At 42.1% G+C, this 26,909-nt stretch overlaps 1 protein-coding gene and 1 long non-coding RNA gene across 4 annotated transcripts in view; both read right to left on the reverse strand.

Annotated features, from left to right (window-relative positions):
* Nucleotides 1-17,016, reverse strand: part of LOC122710015 — a 32,952-nt gene extending 15,936 nt beyond the window's left edge. Inside the window, exons 1-2 of the long non-coding RNA XR_006345804.1 lie at nucleotides 15,228-17,016; nucleotides 14,802-14,881 (exon numbers count right to left, since the gene is read on the reverse strand). This is a non-coding gene — a long non-coding RNA (uncharacterized LOC122710015). The remainder of the gene's footprint in view (nucleotides 1-14,801; nucleotides 14,882-15,227) is intronic.
* Nucleotides 1-26,909, reverse strand: part of SHC3 (SHC adaptor protein 3) — a 179,806-nt gene that overhangs the window by 108,432 nt on the left and 44,465 nt on the right. For all 3 annotated transcript variants that reach the window (XM_043927465.1, XM_043927466.1, XM_043927464.1), the window contains one exon: nucleotides 19,019-19,089. In XM_043927465.1, coding sequence (XP_043783400.1) covers nucleotides 19,019-19,089 — 71 coding nt within the window. The remainder of the gene's footprint in view (nucleotides 1-19,018; nucleotides 19,090-26,909) is intronic.

Consider the following 26,909-nt stretch of genomic DNA (forward strand, 5'->3'; position numbering starts at 1 on the left):
TCTGCTTCATTGACTATGCCAAAGCCTTTGTGTGGATCACAACAAACTTTGGAAAATTCTTCAAGAGATGGGAATACCAGACCACCTGAGCTGCTTCCTGAAAAATCTGTATGCAGGTCAGGAGGCAACAATTAGAACTGGACATGGAACAACTGACTGGTTCCAAATAGCAAAAGGAGTACATCAAGGCTGTACATTGTCACTCTGTTTATTTAACTTATATGCAGAGTACATGATGATAAATGCTAGACTGGATGAAGCACAAGCTGGAATCAAGATTGCCAGGAGAAATATCAATAATTTCAGATATGCAGATGACACTACCCTTATGGCAGAATGTGAAAAAGAACTAAAGAGCCTCTTGATGAAAGTGAAAGAGAAGAGTGAAAAAGTTGGCTTAAAACTCAACATTCAGAAAACTAAGATCATGGCATCTGGTCCCATCACTTCATGGCAAATAGATGGGGAAACAGTGGAAACAGTGACATATTTTATTTTTCTGGGCTCCAGAATTACTGCAGATGATGACTGCAGCCACGAAATTAAAATTCACTCCTTGGAAGAAAAATTATGACCAACCTAGATAGCATATTAAAAAGCAGAGACATTACTTTGCCAAGAAAGGTCCATCTAGTCAAGGCTATGGTTTTTCCAGTAGTCATGTATGGATGTGAGAGTTGGACTATAAGGAAAGCTAAGTGCTGAAGAATTGATGCTTTTGAACTATGGTGTTGGAGAAGACTCTTGAGAGTCCCTTGGACAGCAAGGAGATCCAACCAGTCCATCCTAAAGGAAATCAGTCCCAAATATTCATTGGAAGGACTGATGCTGAAGCTGAAACTCCAATATTTTGGCCAACTGATGCGAAGAACAGACTCATTAGAAAAGACCCTGATGCTGGGAAAGATTGAAGGTGGGAGGCGAAGGGAACGACAGAGGATGAGATGGTTGGATGGCATCACCTACTCAATGGACATGAATTTGAGTAAACTCCTGGAGTTGCTGATGGACAGGGAGGCTTCTCATGCTGCGGTCCGTGGGATTGCAAAGAGTCGGACACAACTGAGCGACTTAACTGAACTGATACAACTTCAGTCCACTGAACTGAAAGAGGTTAAGATATGACTCAGTATAAATGTGTCCAGATTTCAGAGATGTTAATATGTGAAAAGAGTGCATCTGAGAGTTGAAATGTGGTGTTTTAAAATATTTAACGGTGTTGGTTATGGGTAGGAGGTTATACTGCTTCTATGCACTCCAATGTTGTACCAATAGACATACATTAATTTTTGGTATTATTTTTATACTCAGAAAAAAAGGATACATTTTGATCCACAGAATAGAGTTATTTCATGAAAATCTTCTGCCTGATTATTATTGGTGCATTCCCTTTGTCTCCCAAGGCACAAAATTCCCTACCTATTAGTTCAGGTTTAAGAAACCTCTCTGATGTAAAAAGCATTAAATGACTCAATAATTATTAACCAAAGATTGTGAAGTAAGGAAAAGCCAGTCTCCAATGATGCCATGAAGGGTCTTAGAAGCTTAAAGGGTTCCCTTCCCTAGGGAAGAGAAAGAATCCCAATGCATTGACTCTAAGAAGCACATTTTTTCATATTTTAATGTTTCCCAAACTTCTGTGGCCAGGCAGCATTTATGATGTAGTTACCATTTCCTGAATATATGCATCACAATTTGCAGAATGAGTATCATTAGTTTGAAAAAAACAATTTCAAGACAAAAAAAATTTAAGACGATAGTGGAAAGACAGGTCTCTTGAAATAAAATTTACATAATGTAAAATTCATTCTTTTAGATGTTCAGTTCTATTAATTTTTGAAAAGTATGTACACTTACGTAACCACAATAAAATCAAGAGATAGACTATTCTAATTATCCCTGAAAGGGGTCCATATGCACCTTCTGTGGTCATTGCTTTTCTCCCTCCTCCAGACCTTGGCATCTAGTGAGCTGAACTCTGCCTTTAACTTCACCTTTTCCAGACTGTCATATAAATGAATTATACAACATGCCGCCTTTTGTGTCTGATTTCTTTCTCTCAGCACAGTGCTTCTGAGATTTATCCATATTATTGCATGTAAGAAGATTTTGTTGAGCAGACCATTAGTAATATAGAATCATTAATTTAAAACTTCCCAACATACCAAAGGGGGAAGAAAGATGAAATGAATTGGGAGGATAAGCTCCTTGACATAGGTCTTGTCGATGATTTTTTGGGTTTGACACCAAAATAAAAGGTAACAAAAGCAAAAGTAAACAAGTGGGACTACCTCAAACTAAAAAACTTCTGCACAGCAAAAGAAACCATCAACGAAATGGAAAGGCAGAAGACAGAATGGGAGAAAATATTAGCAAATCATCTATCTGAAAAAAGGTTAGTATCTAAAATATATAAAGCACTCACACAACTCAATAGCCGAAAAAGCTCAATGCAATTAAAAAATGGACAGAGGAATTGAATGGACATTTTTCAAAGAAGACATACAAATGGCCAATAGGGACATAAAAAGGTGATCAAGAGTACTAATCATTCAGTTCAGTTCAGTCACTCAGTCGTGTCCATCTCTTTGCGACCCCATGAATCGCAGCACGCCAGGGAGCACACCAGGCCTCCCTGTCCATCACCAACTCCCGGAGTTCACTCAAACTCATGCCCATCGAGTCGGTGATGCCATCCGGCCATCTCATCCTCTGTCGTCCCCTTCTCCTCCTGCCCCCAATCCCTCCCAGCATCAGGGTCTTTTCCAATGAGTCAACTCTTGGCATCAGGTGGCCAAAGTATTGGAGTTTCAGCTTCAGCATCAGTCCTTCCAATGAACACCCAGGGCTGATCTCCTTTAGGATGGACTGGTTGGATCTCCTTGCAGTCCAAGGGACTCTCAAGAGTCTTCTCCAACACCATAGTTCAGAAGCATCAATTTTTTGGTGCTCAGCTTTCTTTGCAGTCCAACTCTCACATCCATACATGACCACTGGAAAAACCATAGCCTTGACCAGACGGACCTTTGTTGGCAAAGTAAAAGAACAGTGCAAATCAAAACCATAATACCAGGTGCCAACCTGTTAGAGTGGCTCTTATCAGAAACAGAAAAGGTAAGAGTTTTTGAGAATGTGGAGAAAGGGAATCCTCATGCACTGTTGCTGGAAATGTAAATTAGTTCAGTCACTATGGAAACCAGTGTGGAGATTCCTCAAAAAATTAAAAATAGAACTACCACGTTGTTATTCTTCAGTTGCTCAGTCGTGTCTGACTCTGAGACCACGTGGACTGCAGCACATCAGGCTTACCTGTCCTTCACCGTCTGCCAGAGTGTGATGAGATGATTGGATGGCATCATTGACTCAATGGACATGACTGTGAGAGCTACCATGTGATTCAATAATTCCACTTTTGAGTATATATCCAAAGACAATGAAATAAGTATCTCAAAGAGATATCTGTACCCCCTTATTCACTGTAGCATTATTTACAACAGCCAAGACTTGGAAACAACCTAAATGTCCATCAGTAATTGAATGGATTAAAAAAAAATGGTACATGTATCCAATCAAACATTATTCAGCCATTAAAAAAAACAAGGAAATACTGCCATTTATGACAATACAAATGGACCTTGAGGGCATCATGCTAACTGAATAAGTCAGACAGAGAAAGACAAATATTTTATAATATTACTTATATGTAATATCTAAAAAAATCAAACTCATAAAAACAGAGAACAGATTGGTGGTGGCCAGAAGTGAGGGAAGAGTTTGGGAGAAATAGGTGAAGGTAGTCAAATGATACAAACTTCTAGTTGTAACTAAGTTCTGGCCATACAATGTACAGCAAGCTGACTATAAAAATTTTTAAAGATTTTGTTCCTCTTTATTGCTGAGTAGTATTCCAATATGTGGGATACCTGGGTTCAGTCCTGGGGTTGGGAAGATCCCCTGGAGAAGCAAAAAGCTACCCACTCCAGTATTCTGGCCTAGAGAATTCCATGGACTGTATAGTCCGTGGGGTCACAAAGAGTCGGACATGACTGAGCGACTTTCACTTTCATTCCATTATGTTGACATACAATTTGGTCTGCCCATTATCCAGTAGATAGATATTTGAGTTTTTCCCAATTTGAGACAATTGTGAGTAAAATTATTATAAACCTTCATACAGGGTTTTGTATGTTGTATGGCTATGCTTTCACTTCTCTTTAAAATAAAAAGAAGTGGGATTGCTGGGTCATATGGTAAGTGACTAACTGTATAAGAAGTTGCCATACTTTTTCCCGAAGTAATAGTACTTTGCATGCCCAGCAGCCCTGTTTGAAAGTTACAGCTGCTCCTCCGTATCATAGCCAGCCCTTGGTATTGTCAGGGTGTTTTGTTTCGTTTTGAGTTGTTTGGTATTCCAGTAGGTATGTAGTGGTAGCTCAACACAGTTCTAATTTGCATTTGTGTGCGTGTTAAGTCACTTCAGTTGTGTCCAACTCTTTGCGACCCTATGGACTATAGCCCGCCAGGCTCCTCTGTCCACAGGATTCTCCAGGCAAGATTTCTGGAGTGGGCTGCCATGCCCTCCTCCAGGGGATCTTCCTGACCCAGGCATTGAACCCGCGTCTCCGGCAGATCCTGCATTGCAGGCGGATTCGTTCATGCTGAGCCACTGGGGAAGCCCCAGGTTGCATTTACCTAATTCCCTCATAGCTCAGTGGGTAAACAATCAGCCTGCAATGCAGGAGACCTGGGTTCAATTCCTGGGTGGAGAAGATCCCCTGGAGAAGAAAATAACTATCCACTCTGGTATTCTTACCTGGAGAATCCCATGGAAAAAGAAGTCTGACAGGCCACAGTCCGTCAGGTCTCAGGAGTGGGACACAACTTAGCGACTAAACCACCACCACCAATGACTAACAATGTTGAACATCTTTCCATGTGTTTATTTATCTTCCATATTTCTTCTCTGATGAAGTGCTAGTCACATCACCTGCTCATTTTAAAAAACTGGTCTGTTGCAAAACTTCTTCCTGTGCTGCAGATACACATCTTTACCAGATACGTGTTTTGTAAATATTTTTGCCCAGTCAGTGGTTTGTCATTCATTCTTTTAACAATGTTTTTCAAAGAGAAAGTTTTTAATTTGATGAAGCAAATCTATCCTTTTTTTTTTCTTTTGTGATTTGTGTTTCTCATGTTCTAAGAAGTCTTTCCCTAATCCAAGATTACGAAGACTATCTCAAATGTTTTATTCCAGAAGTTATGTGGTTTTAGCCTTTGGATTTAGGACTACAAGGCATTTCAGCTTTTATTTTTCCAAGTTAACTTTTGTATATGTGTGAAGAAGTTTGTTGTAAACGGTGATAGAAGGTCATTGTTGCTTTTGTTGTTCTTGGTTTTTGCATGTAGATATGCAGTTGTCTCAGCAGCATTATTGAAAAGACTATCCTTTCTCCATTGAGTTACTGTGACACCTTTGTCAAAAACAAATTGACCGTATGTGTGCATACATTTCTGAACTCTACATGTCTGTCCTTGTGTCCTTAATGCTAACATTGCGCTGTACTGGTTACTGCAAATTTGTGCAAGTTCTCTTTGTATGACTTTTTCAAAATTGTTTTGACTATTCCAGGTCTTTGATTATCCTATACATACTGAAGAATCAGCTTGTCACTCTCTACAAAAAGCTCACTGAGATTTTGATTAGAATTGTATTAAAACATATATATCGAGGGACTACATATAAAGATCTGGTATTTTAACCATTCTGTCTTCCAAACCATGAACACAGTACATTTCTCCACTTATTTAGATCTTTTAAAATTTTTCTCATCAATGTTTAGAAGTTTTTGCATATAAATCTAACACATATTTTGTTAATTTAACACTATTTCATGTCTTGTGCTATTGTAAATGGTTCTTTTTAAATTTCATTTTTCAACTAATTCTTGTTAGTATGTAAAATACAGGATACAACTGATACTTATATAAATTGTATTCGGCAAATTTGCTAAACTCACTTATTAGTTCTAGTAGCTTTTATGCATAGAGTCTTCAGGAATTTCTATGAATGATTATATCATCTGCAAATAAAAGCAGCTTTGTTTCTTCCTGTCTAATTTGTATGGCTTTTCCTTTTCCTTTTTATTATCTTACTAAAATCTCTAGTACAATGTTATATAAGAGTTGTGAGAGAAGGTGAGGGTGTGATGTTCAGAGAGAACAGCATTGAAACAAGCATACTATCAAGGGTGAAACAGATCACCAGCCCAGCTTGGATGCATGAGACAAGTGCTCAGGGCTGGTACACTGGGAAGACCCAGAGGGATTGGATGGGGAGGGAGGCAGGAGGGGGGATCGGGATGGGGAACACATGTAAATCCATGGCTGATTCATGTCAATGTATGGCAAAAACCACTACAATATTGTAAAGTAATTAGCCTCCAACTAATAAAAATAAATGAAAAAAAATAAAAATATTAGGCCATTAAAAAAAGAGTTGTGAAAGTAGACATTCCTGTCTTGTTCCTGATATTAGAGGGAAAATATTTAATTTTTCATCACTAATTGTGGTATGGGCTATAGGGGTTTTGTGGATGTCTTATCAGATTAAGGAAGTTTCCTTCTATTGGTAGTGTGCTGAGTTTTTATCATGAATGTGTCTTAAATTTCATCAAAGGCTTTTCTGCATCTATTGAGATTTTTTTTTTTTTTTCAGTCTGCTGAAATGTGTAATTACACTGATGTTTTTTAATGTTGAATCAACCTTACAAGTCTTAGATAACCCCTCCAGTGTACAATGTATCATATATGTACAATGTATCAAAAAGATAACAATAAACTATATTTATTGTTTAAATATAAATGTTTGGTAGAATTTACCAACGGAATCATGTGTCCCTGGAGTTTTCTCTATGGAAAGATTTTCTTATTGCTTTTACCATGTATTTAATTTCTTTAGTAGATACAGACCTATTACGTTTATCTATTTTTCCCTTAAGCCACTTTGGTAGTTGTACCATTTTATCTAAGTTATTCAATTTGTCGATATAAAATTGTTCATAATATTCCCTTCCTATTGTGGCAGTGTCTATAGTATCTGTAGTGTTGGTCCCTCCTTCCTTCCTGTTATTAGTAATTTGAATTTTCTCTTTCCTTGACCAATCTAAGTAGCAGCTTATCAATTTTAGTGCCTTTTAAAAACTACCTTTTCCGTTTCAAACTTGTTTTCTATTCTTTTCCTGATTCTAATTTTATTGCCTTCTAATGCTCTTGAAATAACCTAAAGGACAATAAAATTTAGAAAAACATAGACAGCAAGACTTGGAGTCAAAAAAATGATTCATTTTATTCAGACTCTGAATTAGAAGAAACTTCTAGGAACATCTTTTTCTTATTACTTATATTTTCCTTCTAATAAATGTACAAGTATGACAAGGATATGAATCTGTGTCTGCAAAATATCCAAAATAGCGTTTTCAATATGTGTAAATTGAATCTAAGTGATGTGAAAGCATTGTGTCATATTTTAATTGACGGTGATTTTTTAGTTATTTAAAAAGGAAGTGCTTTATATGCAGGAGATGATATTTGAGTAGATGAAATATGGGCTGTGTCTTTAAAAGTCTAATACAATGTGCATAACGTAAAAGCCTACAAAGCAATTCAGACAAAGTGGTCTTGTAGCTCAGGGTAAAAGTGAATACTTATAGCTGGATATTTGACTCTGAGGTGTCACAGTGGACCAGGAGAATGGAGCCGTATGTAGGTTGGTGTGGTTGTGCAAAGGAAGCATAATGGGGAGTAGAAGAAATATATTTGGAAAGGTATGCTGGGGCAGCTCAAATAGAACATTGAATATTAAGTTAAAATTTTTTTCATTGTATTCTGCAGGTGGTGGGTAAGACAATGAAACTTAACAGGAAGTAATATGTTTTAGGCACATTAATGGATCAGCAAATACAAATAAAACTGAAGAAGAGAGAGACTAGAAAAAAGGAGAGAAATTACTAGGGAGGCTTCCAAAGGAGAATCCACAGCATTGGTAACTGTACCAATGTTACAGAGATGATGATGAGAAGATGAGATGATAGTAGAAGAGAGATGATATTAGACTGACTCCCTGGTTCCTACTTTGAGAGAATGCATGGATTGTAGCTGTGACAAACATTCAGGGAGTTGTGAGCTGGACCCAACTATGGTAATAGAGGTGAGAATGGAGAGACATAAAAAGAACAGAGAGTCAGAGATAGGTTGCTTAGGACTTGGCAACTTACTGAGCAAGAAGACACAGGTCCATCAGTTGCTAAAAATATAGGGTTGTACTGAAGAGAAGATCCAGAGGTACAGATACAGGTACAGATTTGTGACTTATATACCTAGAAGTGTTATTTAAAGCAATGAGATGACCAACAAAGAGGGGATATAATAAAAATGAAAATATCCGTATGATATTCACATGCCTTAAGTCCTTCCAGGTACAAGACAGGATGTTAAGTGCTTTCCAGATATCAACGCAATTTCTTCTCAATCCTATGAAAGAGGCACCATGATGATTCCCATTTTAAAGACAGAGAAACTGAGACACAGAGAACATAAGTTATTTGCACAAGACCACAAGCTGGAAAGTTGCTCAGCCTAACAGAAGCCCAGACAATGTGACTCCAGAACCTGCAACACTAGCTTCTCTCTGCAAGAGCAAAAAGTTCCTTATAGAATGATATATTTGGGGGTAAGTGAACTCAGAGAAAGAGACAGAAAAGGAGCAATCAGGGGGGTACATCATTCTTACACAAATGTGCTTCTGGCATGAGGATTATAAATATACACTATACCAGATGGTCCTTAAGGAAAGTATGGAATGAATGCCACATATTCATCTTATGGATTCTATTTAAACCATTCTAAACCATGAACTCAAGAATGCTCTCCATTTTTAAAATTTTTGGATGAGTGGAAACACTGGAAAAAAATAAATAGACCTATTTTCAAAGCTGTGGTTTCATAGATGGTAGTTGCAAATGGTTCAGAAGTGAAACATAGAACTCTGGAACGCTGCTTCTCAAAAACGTGATACCTGAGCTGGCAGCATCAGCACCCACCTCTGAAAACTTGGTAGAAATACACATTTTCAGCCCCCACCCCAGACCTACTGCATCAGAAACTCTGAGGGTGAGGTCCCACCATCTGTTGTAACAAACTTTCCAGGTAATTTTGATGTATGTTCGAGTTTGAGAACCACTATGCTAGAAAATGAGATAATATGTGTATGTGTCATTAAATCTCTGGGGACCCTGTCCCAGGTCAGAACATATCTGTGTGGCCCCTTTATTCCAGCTTGCTAGATTTTCCAAGAAATCCAGAGTACAGTGGAGCCTGGGTTAGGTGAAGAGTCCTTTCCAAGTGTTGTAATATGGTAAAGAAGAGAAAAAGATCTTCCATTCCTATTGCTATCATCCAGAGATATTATCAGGCCACCCTGGGGATCACCCAGGCCTCGCCCCGACCCACTGCAACAGAATTCTCTCCATGGGAGGAGATTATGGTAATTGACAATTTTCCTGTTTTCTCTGTCTTCCCTTCAAAGAGTGATATGTCTTTACTAAATAAACGTTTCACCAGGAGACAGAGCTAGTTGCTAAAGAAGTAAATAAGTAACAAAAAAAAAAAAAACCCAATAACTTGAGGCTTTGCACCTGAGGCTCTACCAAGCCCTCGACTAGTTCAGCGTTAAACTCTTAGACACTCTGTCTAGCCCCTTTCTCTGTGTTTCAATGACATCTGAACTTATTCTAGTCACTCACCCTTCCTAGCCCCACATCCCATGAGATCCTGGCTCATGTGTGAAGCCAACTGGCTGTCCAAGCCCATGCCATGCAAGTCCAGTTGACAATGACACTCCCACCCAGCAGACTCTCAGTAGAAAGATCTCTCCACCCAGGTTCCCAGGAACAGGTCCCATGGTTGGAGGTTTTCATGCCCTTGGGCACTATGCCCTCACTGGGAGAAACAGCTACTTAACTTGAAGCTGATCTCCTAAGCAGCTTGTCAGAAAACTACCGTGATAGGGTCATCCTGACAAAGTGTTAATCAGTGTCTGAAATGAAAGTAGAAATGAGGAAGTAGAATAATGTCGCATTTTCCAGTTGGGGAAAAAAAAAAAACAAACAAGAATCAGACTGAGTTCAGTTCAGGTCAGTAGCTCAGTCGTGTCTGAGTCTTTGTGACCCCATTCGCTGCAACACGCCAGGCCTCCCTGTCCCTCACCAACTCCCAAAGTTTACTCAAACTCATGTCCATCAAGTATGTGATGCCATCCATCCATCTCATCCTCTGTCATCCCCTTCTTCTCTCGCCTTCAATCTTTCCCAGCATCAGGGTCTTTTCAAATGAGTCAGTTCTTCGCATCAGGTGGACAAAGTATTGGAGTTGCAGCTTCAAAATCAGTCCTTCCAATGAGCATTCAGGACTGATTTTCTTTAGGATGGACTGGTTGGGTCTCCTTGCAGTCCAAGGGACTCTCAAGAGTCTTCTCCAACACCACAGTTCAAAAGCATCCATTCTTTGGTGCTCAGCTTTCTTTATAGTCCAACTCTCACATCCATACATGACTACTGGAAAAACCATAGATTTGACTAGATGGACCTTTGTTGACAAAGTAATGACTCTGCTTTTTAATATGCTGTCTAGGTTGGTCATAACTTTTCTTCCAAGGAGTGAGCGTCTTTTAATTTCATGGCTGCAGTCACCATCTACAGTGATTTTGGAGCCCCCCAAAATAAAGTCTGCCACTGTTTCCACTGTTTCTCCATCTATTTGCCATGAAGTGATGGGACCGGATGCCATGATCTTTGTTTTCTGAGTGTTGATCTTTAAGCCAACTTTTTCACTTTCATCAAGAGGCTCTTTAGTTCTTCTTCACTTTGTGCCATAAGGGTGGTGTCATCTGCATATCTGAGGTTATTGATATTTCTCCCAGAAATCTTGATTCTAGTTTATCCCAATGGTCAAGGTGAGAAAACACGACTCATCTAAAACTTCTTGGAGAGAAAGATGGCATCTCATCCTTTACACCCAGGCCCCTCCACCTTACCCAGCCCACCTCATCTCTCCCCACCCCTACACAGCCTTTCCCATTCCACAACCCCCACCTAGCCACCCTTCTTCATCTCATCTATCCTATCACCTCTCAATCACCCGCTTTCCGCCCCACTTCTCCCCATTCTAACCTACCCTACTCACTTTGGGCTAGTTAAGGTGGGCGAGGCTCTCATCCTTTCTACAAACTATTCATATGAAAAGTTTTTTTAAAAAAACACTTGTATTATATTCACTTCTATAATTTAGTAAAATTCAATGAAGAGTTGCTGAAGCACAGGATGAATAAAGCAAGTAGAAGGGAAGAAGCACAATCTTTGAAGAGCCCACTCTGCCCCACAGCTGACCCTTTTCCTTACATGTATTTGCCCCATTCATCCCAACCACACTGCAAGTGCCTCATTTTCTCCATGGCCTGCTCAAGGCCATCATGTCACTGTGGTCGGGAAAGGAGTTTTAAATTAACAAGGAATTTCCATCTGCCAATGGTGCCCCCTGCCCAGTGTATGTCTGGAGTTTGCCAGCATTTGTGGCTTCCCTACGGATGCAACCCTCTTGTTCAAGTAGCAGTGGGTGACTCCTGACTCTAGATTCAGACTTGCTCTGGTTCCAGTCTCAACTTTGCCACTTCCTGGCACTGTGATCTTTGACAGGTTTTATAAACATTCTGATCCTCAGTTTCCTCATCTCCAAAATGCACACAGTTCACCTCCCAGGGACCCTGAGAGAAGATACCACATGCTCTCATCGCTATCTGAAATTATTATGCCAAGCAACATGAAACTGCTGACATTTGACTATTTTCAACTAAGAAAACTATAAGTTCATCCTTCTTTTGATATCTCCATGTGCTTATTCTCTCTCCCTGCAGTAGAAGTTTAGCTTTTATTTAGTGTCCTGTTCTGAATATCTAAACAGTGACAGAACACGACATGTGATCAATAAAAATTTGTTGAGTGAATGAATGAATGAAAAGTTTAGAGCAATATAGCAAGTATTCAATAATAGTGTTGGTATTATTATTATCATCATTATTATTATCAGCAACAGCAGCAGTCAGCAAAGTAAGAAGATAGAACGAAATACCAGATAATATTGGTGTAAGTGAAAATCAGTGCTGTTATCAAAAATTTCACCCTTTTCAGTAACTTTAGTTTGTTGCATCAAACCAGTGTTTCTTTTCAGCTAGAAAACCTGCCTTGAATGGAACTGGTTGATACTGACAATTAGAATAATGTCAATCAATAGTTGATATTACCATATACTGAAATTTGGAAAGAGTGAGTGAACTGCAAAATTAAATCCATGATAAAGACTCTATCCAGATTTGCTGAACACCTACTATGTGTAACCTGGCAAACCAGGTGCAGCCCCTGCACTTTGTAGGTCTAAGACTCTAAACAAGCTTGCTTGTAGGGATTCCACCCTATTCCACAGGTGAGGAGCCAACCCTGAGAAGTGATGAGAACCTAGGATGCTCCTCTCTGGTGAGAGGTAATTATGAGCTGGTACCTATGGATCCTTTTACTCGCCTGCTAGGTTAGGAACCCCACCTGTAAATAAGGCTCTGCTGCTTGGGTCAGGAGACTGCTGTCCAAAGATCAGGCCAGGATGGCTGCTCAGAGAGCCCCAAGAGAAAATTTTGATTTGGAAAGGATTCAGAGAGACAAGCCTGGAGACCAAGTGATGCTGTGAACCTTCAGCTAGAGCTGTCATTTTGCAGCCCCCAGTCCAGTCTGGGCTCCATGGACATCCTCACAAACATGGCTATGCTCCCTCCAGGGCCAGAGTCTGGCTCCTCGGCTCTGATAGGGGCTTCACCAGCACCAGCGGCCCATTCCCGCCCTCTGATCCCTGCAGCACCCTCCCCAGTAGGCCCCTCACACTAAGTCTGAGGGTCCACAAGGGGACAGATGAAGGCACATGTGTGGGTCTGGTCAATGGAATGGCCTTGAGACTCTACCTGTAGACAGCGTGTGCCAGATGTTGTAACCTCTCATTTATTCTTCACAAAGGGGGTGAATGCATCCACTTATATCAGCAAGCAGAGACGGAACACCAAAGCGCGCCTATCAGAAAGCAGACGCCTATGTCCCTCAGCCCCAGAGCTCTCTTTCTGCCCTAAAGGCAGTCGGGCTTGGGCCCAGGCCTCAGACAGATGCAGCGTGCGCCTGTGTTCCTTCACTGCATCCGACTCAGGCCCCACCCTCTGGCGGGTATTACATTACTGCCCAGAGGCAGGCACGTAGAAACCTTGAGGGGCCCAAGTGGAAGCAGGTGCCTCAATGTCATGCCTTCTTCCGGTCTGCCATGTGGTCAGGGAAATTCACCCTGTGTTAAACGCTTACTCCCCCAGGAAGTCCTCCCAGATTCATCCAAGCCTCCTCCGTATTCCCGTGGTAATTTTTATACGCTTGCTGTCACCTGACCCACTGCCTCGTGACTCTGGCCCTCTTTCCCTAGTCGTGGCTTTTTGGGCACCTGTGATGCACACACCCCCATCTATCACATTCTCGCACGCAAATAGTGACGAATGAGGCGCAAAGCCCAAAGCTTACCGGTTGGTGGTAAGCCCTGAGTAAGGACGTAGAAGAAAAGCGGAAGGACTCAGCCCGCTGCACCCAAAGCCCGGATGCGTTTGCACGCGGGCAAGCTGGTGTTTTGAAAAAGAATTCTAAACTGAGAAAACACTAACTCCCTCCCTGCCAGGCCTCGCCCCTCTGGGGGTGGAAGTCTTCGAAAGGCTCAGCCTGAGAAACGTGTTCAGAACAAATAAATTTAGAGCGAGCCGTAAGGCTGAAATCATAAGTTAGCCATCCTGTGCCGGCAGGATGTATACAGGGATGGGCGGGCAGGCTGTTCACACCCACTGCTCCCCTTTCTAATTCTGAGAGTCAGCCAGCCTCGGGAAAGATTTTTACAGATTTCTTCCTTTTCCTGGCATGTTGAACTTAAATCGACATTAGACGTGTTTCTTTTGTAGTGAAAAAGGAATTCTCCGATATCATAGGGGAGGAGCCTAACTGGCGAGATAAGATCCTGGAGCCTGAGGGCACCTGAGCGAAAGTCAGCCTTGTTTTTCATGTCACCTGCCAGGTATCAAGCGCACATCTCAACACCTTTGATACAATGGATTTGCAGATAAATAAGAGTGAAAGTCACTCAATCGTGTACAACCTCATGAACTGTAGCCTGCCAGGCTCCTCAGTCCATGGAATTCTCCAGGACAGAATACTGGAGTGGGTAGCCCATTCCCTCCTCCAGGGACTTCCCAACCCAGTGATTGAACCCAGGTCTCCCACATTGCAGCAGATTCTTTACCGTCTGAGCCACCAGGGAAGCCCAAGAAAACTGGAGTGGGTAGCCTAGCCCTTCTCCAGGGGATCTTCCCCACCCAGGAATGCAACCAGAGTCTCCTGCATTGCAGGCGGATTCTTTACCAGCTGAGCTACCAGAGAAGCCAGGGCCCTTCCAAATTCATCCTCTGGATCTGCAAGGTGAGGAAGCTGCAGAACCAAAGTCCTGCCCGTTTCCTGAAGCATGTGGGATCCATGCCATGGTCCAAAAGGAAGGGATCACCTCAAAGCTGAACAGAAGATGTTCAGACCACCTCGGTGCCTGGGTGCTTCCAGCTTCCTCCTGGTCAGGGTAGTGTGATCAGACCCCAGGTCATCCCCAGACCGTGTGCAGTTCTCCCAGCGCCTTACCTGCCTTTCTTCCTCTGCGTCCATCTCCTCTCCCCACAGCTCCTCACAGGCCGAACGCCACCCTGAGGACGGCAAATCTTCTACAAACAACACAAATAGCTCATTAGTAAATATGACCTTTCCCCAAACCTCAGCCTGCGCACTGATCCACTCCCCCATGAGCTGGTGATGAAATGGCCACGTGACAGAGAAGTTTGATGTGGGATGGCAAAGGGCTGTGGTGGACGTCGTGGGGGTGGCGGAGGCCAGGGTGCCTAGCCCCGCAGCCTGGTTGGTCCCTCTCTTGTGGGAAGTCCAACGAGGGCACGCGGTGGCCGGAGGCCTTCATGCACACGAGGAGAAACACCACAGCTGGGATGGATGCACACAGATGAGGATGCTGGGGGAGTCCATGGAGCTGAAGGATTGTGTGGTAAAAGGTTTTACCTTGGCCTTTTTCTTTTTTTTTGAGAGCCTTGAGAGAATGTTGGAAGCCAGAAGTGACTGGACAAGCGAGTGTTACCAAGGCTGCCAGGTCGACTCAGGGAAGAGAGGGTGGATGGAGAGAAAAAGCCAGACTGAGGCCGTCCAGCGAGCCCTCTTTCAGGCTGAGGATGGATCCCTCCACGCACCTAACTGGCAAGAGACCCCCACAAGCCAGGCCGCCGTTCTCACGGTATCAGGAGCATCCACGATCGATCTTTTAACACCTTGTCTGCAGGTTCCCTTCTCCCTCTGGCCACCAGGGTGTGCTGGTTATTTTGTTCAAAATCATGGCCCTGTAGCCATCACAGTGCCCAGCACTGTCAGACCAGTTCCACACAGTCACACATCTGCCATCTAACCAAACTCCCTGAGGGAAACATCGGACATAAAAGATCCCAACATCACAACATTCAGTCTGACTCACCAGCTCATGGCTGAGTCTGTGTCCATTACACTCTGCCCCCTCAGGCTGTAGTGTGAGAAAGCTGTGGCCAGGTGACTCTGAACTTCAACTCATTCTAGCATCCGTGATAAAAGTCTTCAGAGACCCCCATCGATAGGTTGAATCAGGACAAAATGAGGGACCTCCTTCGTGGTCCAGTAGCTAAGACTCTGTGTTCCCAATGCAGGGGGACTGGGTTCGATCCCTGGTCAGGGAACTAGATCCCACCCACATGCCACGACTAAGAGTTGGTGGTTGGTGTACCACAACTATAACCTGGTGCAGCCAAATACATAAAATAAATATTTTTTAAAAAGAACAAAAGGAAATGCCTTCCTCAAAGAAGGATGTTGTCCTTAACACAAATTTTGAGTTTGGTTTCAAACCAAAAAGTTTTCATACATGTTCCTGGGGAATTTTCAAAACACCTGGACTCTGAAGCAGAATCCTCCAGCATGTGGATGTTAAATGGAGTGCTAGGGAGCAATCTCGTCCATGGGCCATGCTGGTCAAGGTCTGGGCTAAACCTGCATCTTCAGGCCTCACTGAAACTATGACAGCTTTAAAATAAGGGAAAGTGGCCGGTTAGTTCAGTTGGTTAGAGCATGGTGCTAATAAAATAAGGGAGAGGAAAAACCTAAACTAGATTCAACTGTTTTCTCTCTACAGTTTGAAAAAAGCAAGTGTGGTGTTGCCCTCTGCTCAACACTTTGTAGATTTACAGGAACTCAGCCAGAAAGTGTAGCAAAACCATGCACAGAGTTCATGTGTCTATGCGAGGCTGAGTGGAAAGCAAACTTGCTGGTTACTGTGTGAATCCAAGCACTGTAGGTCAGCTGGGGTCTTTTAGAACCAAAAATACACGTCAGACCATCACACTTACTGTTGGAGAAGGACCAGCTTGCTGAGTCCTCTGGGTCTAACTGCATATATATTTATAGACTTCCATGCTCTAAAAACAGCTTAAGGTGATATTCAATAATAAATCAAATTTAACATGGCAAATCAAATTAGCAGATGGGAAGGGGAGAGAAAGTAAGGCCTGGCTTTTCCCGTGACCATGGCACATGGGCACTTCCTGTCACCCTGCAGGGTGGCCTGACAGGCTGCTGGCCGAGTCAGACCAAAAGCACCCTGGCCACCCCACCCCATCTAACGAGGCACCGGGTGTGGTCCCCAGGGGCAGAGTGGCCGGTTGCCACAGCAGTGGCCCTCAGCATTCTGCCACAGTCTCCTCATGTGAAGACCCAGTGGCTTAACGCAGATGAAAGCGCAGGTCTCTGATTGACTTCCAGCTGGGGAGCTGGGTCCTCCCTGCTTCAGGCCCCCGCCTTCCCCAGGGGGACATCAAGTCGAGACCGTCCCCCGCGGCCCTCCGGGGCTGCACGGCACAGTGGAATCCACACAGGGAGGAAGGTGGTCCCCCACGCGGGTGTCAGGCTTCACAGACCATGAGGCGGCGCTGGCGATGGGGGAAGCAACAGAGGGCGGCTTCCTCAAGCTCTTGAGTGGCCCACCTTCGGCCGTGGGGCTTCTGTCTGGCCTTAATAGTGCTGAGTCATAAGGGTGTGGGAAGGCGTGCTGACAGGGGTCACATTGTGGGGTCGGAACTCAAGGGAGTCACCCTCTTCAAGGCCATGCAGCTGCAGGGACCAGGGCCTGTTGGGACGCTAGTTCTTCTCAGTTTGGTTCAGTTCAGTCGCTCAGTAGTGTCCGACTCTTTGCAACCCCATGGACTGCAGCACAAGAGGCTTCCCTGTCCATCGCCAGCTAGTTCTTCTGCAAAAGTTTTTTCTTCATCTGTCAAGCGTCTCTGTTCCCTGAGCAGACTTTCATAAATACAGTAAGTCCCCACATATGATAGTTCGAGTTGTGTGCGTGTGTGCGCGCTCAGTCACTTCAGTCATGTCCAACTCTTTGTGACCCTATGGACTGGAGCCCGCCAGGCTCCTCTGTCCATGGAATTCTCCAGGCAAGAATACTGGAGTGGGTTGCCATGCCCTTCTCCAGGGGATCTTCCCAACCCAGGGATCAAACTCAGGTCTCCTGCACTGTAGGCAGATTCTCTACTGCTGAGCCATCAGGGAAGCCCAAACCTTCAAGTTGCAAACTTGCTAAGATGTGAACATGGTTCACATGTCCAAATCACACAAATTAGTTCACACACGTGGCATACACTGTCACATGGGTGCATCCTCTCCCAGCGGCTGTGCTTTTGTGTACTTTACGGCAGTATTGTCTAGAGTATAGAGGTACAGTATTTTTATTTCAAGTTCAGGATGCCTGGACGCAAGCATTACAGCAGCAGTGATGTAGCGGGCACTACTGTACTTTTCAAGGTACTGTACTGTAAGGTTAAAAATGTTTTATTTATTTTTGTTTGCTCTTTTATATATTATTTGTGTGAAAAGTAGTTTAAATCTTTTACAGTATAGTACTATATAGCTGGGCTTCCTAGGTGGCTCAATGGTAAAGAATCTGCCTGCCAATACAGGAGACACAGGTTCAATCCCTGGGCCAGGAATTTTTGGCTTGCTAATGCAAAGATATCCAATAGACAAATTTGAACGAGATAAAACTGAGGCATTTTCTGAGGTCACTGTTTAAATTAAACAATTCCACTACTGCCAAAGCAATATAAGCTCATCACTTTCTGAAATGTAGCTATTTCACAGACCTAGTCTTAGCTTTCTGGTTCTCTTCTTCAAGATGACTTGAAATTGGCATTTTTCTAAAGGTACAAGCTCTACTAGGCTATGAATTTTATAAAAACATGCTTAAAAACAGAATTGGCCCTCAAGAAGTTTAAAATCTGGTTTAAAATATATAAACCTGCTCAAAATCACTGATACATTAAAAGAGTCAGTCTGCTTTCTAAATTATTACTCCCATTAACATTTCTACTTCCAACTCTATGCAATTTTATTCTCTGTGTATACCATTGGAAATTCTCTCTTGACATCTTGATTTTTTTTAAAAAAAAGAAATAACAGAGATTTTAAAATATCAGTCTGGTCTTAGAGTTTCATTTATTAAAGAAACAAACCTAAACACTCCATTTGTCTGCAACTTAATTATAAAAAGAGTTTGGAAATGAGGAGTGTTCTTCAGGAGGCTTGTGTCAAAACATACATGTTACAAACATAGATGAACACTTGGGAGACTTGAGACAGTGGGTCCTAACTCCCTGTCACTGGTCACCAGCACTCAAGGGAAAGACTTTCCCTCTGGAAATTTCTAGTGGTTTACCTCAGAATTATCATTCCTTTCTCAAGTAAAATCACAGGAGTCCATTTTCAAGAGGACTTACCTGGTAATTTGTGTCCTTGTACTAAAGTCAAGTGACCTCATTGAGCGAAGAACTTCAATGCACCCCAGATACTGTAAGGAGAGAAAACGTAAGTCATGAGTCAGAGAACTGAGATGAAGAGATGATTCCTAACTAGAACAAAGTCATTTGGGGAGCCATACACATTTTTTCAACCACATTATGACTTTTTATTCATGGTGACACTTCATTCTGTTTCTATAGAAGTAATAACTCTCACCCATCAGAAAACATCCTGAGTGCTTACATTTGGCACTATACTTAACTTTCATGAAACCCATTAGCATGTTCACTTTCTTTAGCAATACATCTTCAGAAACTTTTGCTGAGGTATAACTTGTATGTCATAAAATGCAGAAATCATAAATGTACAACTCAATGATCATTTAAACATGTACCTGTCATGTAACCACCACCCAACATCCGAATATCCCATTTCTAGTCCTTTACTAAATTTCCAGAAGTTTACAATATTTAAAGAAAGAATGAAAACACTATAATACCAACATTTTGGCCAACCTCACACTTCATTATTTAGTAAATACATTTGGGTTTTGAATAAACTATAGATTACCCCCAAAGGTGTTTTATTTTGGTTTACTAGAGAGACCTCTTCTGAATTATTTAACATAAATTTTCAGAATTTCAACTTAATATCTAAATTTGTAGCTAACTTTGTTTATCAGTTTTATACATGAGAATGTATGTGTGTATGTAACTATATGGCCACAGTTAAAGCTACAGACAAACAACTAGAATGGAAGAGATAGAATATTCGTGTTCCAAAGCCCTTGGGGGAGTTGGAAGGTACAGATGTTTTATACTAATGACTTTAAATTTAGACATAGCAGGAAGGGACCTCATGGTGTAGTACAGAAAAGACTGCATTTAAATTATACAGAAAACCTGAATTTGAGCCTGGCTCTGTCATATCTTCTTACATAACCTCAAGCAAAACTTTAAACTTCTCTCAAATGTGACTGTTACTCCAACCACTGCATAGTCAGAGTTATTTAAATACCACCACCTCCATCAGTTAAGTGGGTACCATGAACAGTCACAGAGACATATGAATAAGATGACCACCAACCTTGCAGAGTCATGTGATTAAAGGGACAATATCACAGAATCGCGTGAATACCAGGACCAGCATCACAGGGTTATATAACTACCACCACCACCATCAAAGTCGAAGACTTAGGCAAATACCACATCCATCACCACAAATGTACATGAGTACCATGACCAACATTGCAGAGTTATGTATACTACAATGAGGTCACAAGTCACAGGAAAACGATGAACAACGGTGCATGATTATATGACTACCACTATCGCAATTACAGATTTGTGTGGATGCCACCATCACCACAGCAGGGTTATATGGTGAGCACTGTCACTAAGATATGTGGAGACCACGACCCACTTTGCTGAGTTACAGGATTGTCAAGTCCAGCACTGTCACAGTTACGTAAACATCACAACCACATCCCAGAGGTATGTGAACACCATCACCAGCAACATTACAAAGTGAAGTAATTACTTCAATCAAAGTGGCTAAGTTGTGTCAATAACTCTGAGATGTGTGATGACCATCACCACCACCACTGCAGTTATGGAAACCTCCACGCCCCACCCCTGCAGATGTGTGAATATGACATGACCACTGCAGGTCAGCTAGTTACTATGCCCACCATCACAGAGCTATTGAAGACCATTTTATAACACTGCAGAATTATATGATACCATCAACACCACCATAGCAAAATGTGAATTCTGTGAATGCTCTCTCAGTTATGGGAATATCACTGCCTCACAGTGCCGTGTTAATGCCAGCATGGCCATCACTGTAGAGCTGTGTCAATTCCATGCCCAAGTCCTGGTGTTATCTGAATTATACCATCACCGTCCTCACAAGATCTGTGAATAACAATATCAATGCCACATACTTATGCCAACACCATGACAAAATAACATCTTAGGATTATGAATACTGTGATGAAATGCAGTGTCTATGAACACAACCTTCCCCAGCAATGCGGGGTCATGTGAATACAAGACCTCTGCCACACTTTTATTTGAATATCGCCTGTTGGGCTGAACCCTACAGGCCTGCAAGCCCTACACTTGCCCCGCTTCAAGACCCAAGAAAGAGCTGGTGTCAGCAACAGAGACATCAATGGCTTAATGGATGGGGGAATCTCACATGTCTGAAGCAAGGTCCTGGAGCAACAACCCACCATATGCAGCAGACAGCGGGCAGAACAGGGCAGTAGTCTTCGCTCCTAGGGGGAGAGGGAGGTTACCAGTTATAGGGGGAACTGACATCAGGTTGGCTATCAGCTACCAGGGAAAACCAGCAGGGGAGCATGTCCGCAATGGCCCATTTGATGAGGTATCATGGTGGAGATGCTCTAAACCAAAGCTTAGAATGATCACTGGCTGGGGCTGGAGGCAAGGATGTGGGAAGGTCAGTCATGTCAGTAGGGTGTAGGTATAGCTGGTACTGGTCAAGCAGGGGATGTACAGAGAGCAAGAAAACAGCCATCTTGGATGGCCGGATCATCTACTACCTCTACCCCGACGATGATGATATGTGAAATGCCAACCTGGCCAACCTCAAAGGGCCATGGAAATAACATCAGCAACATCATAAAGTCATGTGAATGCACCTGTCACGTGGCACATTATGTGTATGCAAATACCACCACCATGATAGGGCGGTGTGAATACCATGACCAACATCACAGCTATGAGAATAGACAGCCAGTGGTGAGACTATCGCTCACACAACCACTGAGTTATGTGATTACCACAACCAACACCACAGGTTGTGTTACCACCAAAAACAACATCCAACATCATTTCAATGCTGTCAGCATCACTGCAGATATGTGAATATCATATCCACCACAGCAGAATTAAATGAAGACCATCTGCACCCACTCCACAGAATAATTGATAACATGCTCAACACGGCAGAGGTAAGATGAACACTACCACTTAGATCCTTGCAGAGTCACATGAATACCACAGCCACCAACTCTGCAGAGTTATATGAATATGACCACAACCAACATCACAGATTCTTGTGAATACCACCACCAACACTAACGCAAAGCTATGTGAATTCTTTGACGAATGTGCAGAGTAACGTGTAGACTAACTTCTCAGAGTTATGTTATCACCACCACCACAACCTTCACAGGTATTGCCAGTACCTCCACTGCTCTCACAGTTATATGAAGACCATGTCCGACTTCAGGGAATTATATAGGATGACCAATACTGCCGCATTCGCAGCCCTGCGTGAACATCACCACCAACACTGACAAGTTGAATTACCCTCCCGAGGGTCTGTAGCAATTTGTCCTGTCCCCACCAATGTCTAAGCAAGTTTACTTCTCTACCCTTTGTAACACTGGACAACATCAATCTTTTGAAACTTTGCCTCTCGTGGGCAAAAGTATTTCTTTTTTGTTGTTGTTTTCATGTGAATCTCCCTGTCATCTAATCAGATTGTGTAGTTTTCTCATTTGTTTATTGGCTATTTGCACTTTTTTTTTTTTCTTCTATTTGCACTTCTTTTTCTGTTAACTGACTGTTCATATCTTTGGTCCAGTTTTCTATTAGGTTCTCCATCTTTTTCTTCTAGATTAATGTGATGTTAATCTCCCATTCAATCATTTTCTTTTGATGGTCAGTTTCTACATTTTACCTAAAAGAATTTGTTACCATAGTAATATGGTAATCATTACTGTGATTACACATCTATCCTTTCTGGTGTGGCTTTGGAATGCCCTATCTTGCATGAGAAGGTCTTGTGTCCACAGATTCTCATAATACTCTTCCAAATTTTAAGAATATTTATTAGTTATATATGCTTTCACTTTATTTAATAGTTTTCATTTACCTTTTTAATCTATTTTGGATTTATTTGTCTATATAGGCTATGGCATGAATTATAATGCAAGCCTCCAAATAGACTACTACTTATATGAGTTATTGTTGTTCAGTTGCTAAGTCATGTCCATATCTTTGCAAACCCATGGACTACAGCATGCCAGGCTGCCCTGTCTTTCACTATCTCTGAGAGTTTTCCTCAAACGCATGTCCATTGAGTCAGTGATGGCATCCAATCATCTCATCCTCTGTTGTCCACTTCTCCTCCTGCCCTCAATCTTTCCCAGCATCAGGTCTTTTCCAATGAGTTGGCTCTTTGCATCAGGTAGCCAAAGTATTGGAGCTTCAGCTTTAGCAGCAGTCCTCCCAATGATTATCCACAGTTGATTTCCTTTGGGATTGACTGGTTTGATTTCCTTTCTGTCCAAAGGGCTCTCAAGAGTCTTCTCCAGCATCGCAGTTTGAAAGCATCAATTCTTCAGCCATCAGCCTGCTTTATGGGTCAACAGTCACATCCATAATAAATGATTACCAGAAAAACAATAGCTTTGACTATACAGACCTTGATTAGAAAAGTGATGTCTCTGCTTTTGAATATGCTGTCTAGGTTTGTCATAGCTTTTCTTCCAAGGAGAAAGCATCTTTTAATTTCATCTCTGCAGTCACCATCCACAGTGATTTAGGAGCCCAAGAGAATAAAATCTTCCACTGTTCCCACTTTTTCCCTATCTGTTTGCCATGAAGTGATGGGACTAGATGCCATGATCTTAGTTTGTAGAAAGTTGAGTTTCAAGCCAGCTTTTTCACTCTCCTCTTTCACCCTCATCAAGAGGCTCTTGATTTCTTCTTTGCTTTTTGCCATTAGAGTGGCATCATCTGCATATCTGAGATTGTTGATATTTCTCCCGGCAATCTTGATTTCAGCTTGTGAGCTATCCAGCCCAGCATTTCACATAACTGACTCTGGGGCTTCCCTGGTGACTCAGATGGTAAAGAATCCACCTGCAATGCAGGAGACCCAGGTTCAATCTCTGGGTGAGAAAGATCCCCCAGGGAAGTGAATGGCTACATACTCTGGGATTCTTGCCTGGAGAATTCCATGGACAGAGGAGCCTGGCAGGCTATAGTCCATGGGGTTGCAAAGACTGGGACACAACTGAGGGACTAACTCTCACTTTTCACCCTACATATAAGTTAAATAAGCAGGGTGACAATATACAGCCTTATGTACACCTTTCCCGATTTTGAACCAGCCAGTTGATCCATGTCCAGTTCTAACTCTGCTTCTTGACCTGCATACAAGTTTCTCAGGGGACAGGTAAGGTGCTCTAATATTCCCATCTCTTTAATAATTTTCCACAGTTTGTTGTGATCCACACAGGATGACTCAGTTGGTAAAGAATCTACCTGCAAAGCAGGAGACTCCAGTTCAATTCCTGGGTTGGAAAGATCCACAGGAGAAGGGACAGGCTACTCACTCCAGTATTCTTGGGCTTCCCTGGTGGCTCAGCTGGTAAAGAATCCGCCTGCAATGCGGGAGACCTGGGTTCAATCCCTGGGTTGGGAAGATCCCCTGGAGAAGGGAAAGGCTGACTACTCCAGTATTCTGGCCTGGAGAATTCCATGGACTACAGTCCGTGGGGTCTCAAAGAGTCAGACATGACTGAACCACTTCCACTTTCACTCACTTCACACAGTCACAGGCTTTATCATAGTCAATAAAGCAGAAGTAGAGGTTTTTCTGGAATTCCTTTGCTTTCTCTATGACCCAACAGATGTTGATGATTTGATCTCTAGCTCCTCTGCCTCTTCTAAATCCAGCTTGTACATCTGGAAGTTCTTGGTTCATTTACTGTAAAAGCCTAGCTTGAAGGATTTTGAGCATTACCTTGCTAGAATGTGAAATGAGTGAAATTGTGCAGTAGTTTGAATATTCTTCGGCACTGCCTTTCTTGGGAATTAGAATGAAAGCTGGCCTTTTCCAGTCCTGTGGCCATTGCTGAGTTTTCCAAATTTGCTGGCATATTGAGTGTAGCACTTGATCCTAACAGCATCATCTTTCAGAATTTAAAATAGCTCCGCAGGAATTCCATCACCTCCACTAGCTTTTTTGTAGCAAAGTTTCCTAAGGTCCACTTGACTTCACACTCCAGGATGTCTGGCTCTAGGTTAGTGACCACACCACTATGATTACTCAGGTCATTAAGAGCTTTTGCGTACAGTTCTTCTGTGTATTCTTGCCACTTCTTAATATCTTCTGCTTCTGATAGGTCCATGCCATTTCTGTCCTTTATTGTGCCCATCTTTGCATGAAATGTTCCCTTGGTATCTCAAATTTCTTGAAGAGATCTCTAGTCTTTCCCATTCTATTTTTTTTCCTCTATTTCTTTGCATTGTTCACCTAAGAATGTGTTCTTATCTCTTCTTGCTATTCTCTGAAACTCTGCATTCAGTTGGGTATATCTTTCCCTTTCTTCTTAGCCTTTCTCTTCTCTTCTCAGCTATTTGTAAAGCTTATACAAGTACTTAAGTAAGAACTTATATGAATATCACTGATTTAATCATTCATTCATGTCTTGTTGGATTAATGTGTCAACTTTGTGGTATATTAAAGTCCTATTTCTGTATGGACCTTTATCTGAACTCTCTTATATGTCATTGGTCAATTTCTGAGTCTCTGGTGCATATTTTTCCTTAAGAACTTTAAGATCATTTAGTGAAGTTCTCCCACACCTCAAAAACAATTTAAATTCCATTGAAATTTCATATGCTACCTTGAAAAGAATTTACATTTATTATTAAGCTTTTTATCCACAAACATGAGAGTTGTCTCAAATTCAGGTATTATTTATTGCCTTTAATAAGAGTTTGTAGTCTTTATTATGTAAATCTCATACTTTTCTTTGGTATATTTCAAGGCATTTTTGGGCTCCAAAATCACTGCAGATGGTGATTGCAGCCATGAAATTAAAAGACACTTACTCCTTGGAAGGAAAGTTATGACCAACCTAGACAGCATATTAAAAAGCAGAGACATTACATTGTCAACAAAGGTCCATCTAGTCAAGGCTATGGTTTTTCCAGTAGTCATGTATGGATGTGAGAGTTGGACTATAAAGAAAGCTGAGCACAGAAGAATTGATGCTTTTGAACTGTGGTATTGGAGAGTCCCTTGAACTGCAAGGAGATCCAACCAGTCCATCCTAAAGGAGATCAGTCCTGGGTGTTCATTGGAAGGACTGATGTTGAAGTTGAAATTCCAATACTCTGGCCACCTGATGCAAAGAGCTGACTCATTAGAAAAGACCCTGATGCTGAGAAAGATTGAGGGCAGGAGGAGAAGGGGACGACAGACGATGAGATGGTTGGATGGCATCACCGACTCAATGGACACGGGTTTGGGTGGACTCCGGGAGTTGGTGATGGACAGGGAGGCCTGGCGTGCTGCAGTTCATGGGGTCCCAAAGAGTCGGACACGACTGAGTGACTGAACTGAACTGAAGGCATTTTTGTATAAATTTCGGTAACCACAGGGTATGAAAGTTCGATTTTCTCCATCATGTGTCTACCTGGTTTTTACTACATAGAAAATTCAATCAATGGGCTCCAGAGATGTACAAAACTGAAGAGTTGTGCAAGCCTGGACAATGGAGCCCAGAAAACCTCCCAGAACTGAAGACAACCTCCTACCAACAAAGAGACTGAAACGTAAAATACAGTGTAAAGTCATGAAATTTAGATGCGGAAGTTTCCACATTAGTCTCATAGGAATTCCAGGAAAATAAAAGAAAAAAGTAGAGGGAAAGTTCTCTTTCAGCACCAAATATATGAAAATAAATAACATGAAAAGGATGAAGAAGGGTACTAAGCCAAGAATCTTATATCCACCCAAACTAGCATTCAAATAGGAGGGCAAAGCAAAGACTCAGAAAGTTAACCACCCACAGACGTTCTCTGAAAGAATTATTTC

The sequence above is a fragment of the Cervus elaphus genome, chromosome 16 (assembly GCF_910594005.1).
Source record: "Cervus elaphus chromosome 16, mCerEla1.1, whole genome shotgun sequence".
In the NCBI taxonomy this organism is placed as follows: domain Eukaryota; kingdom Metazoa; phylum Chordata; class Mammalia; order Artiodactyla; family Cervidae; genus Cervus; species Cervus elaphus.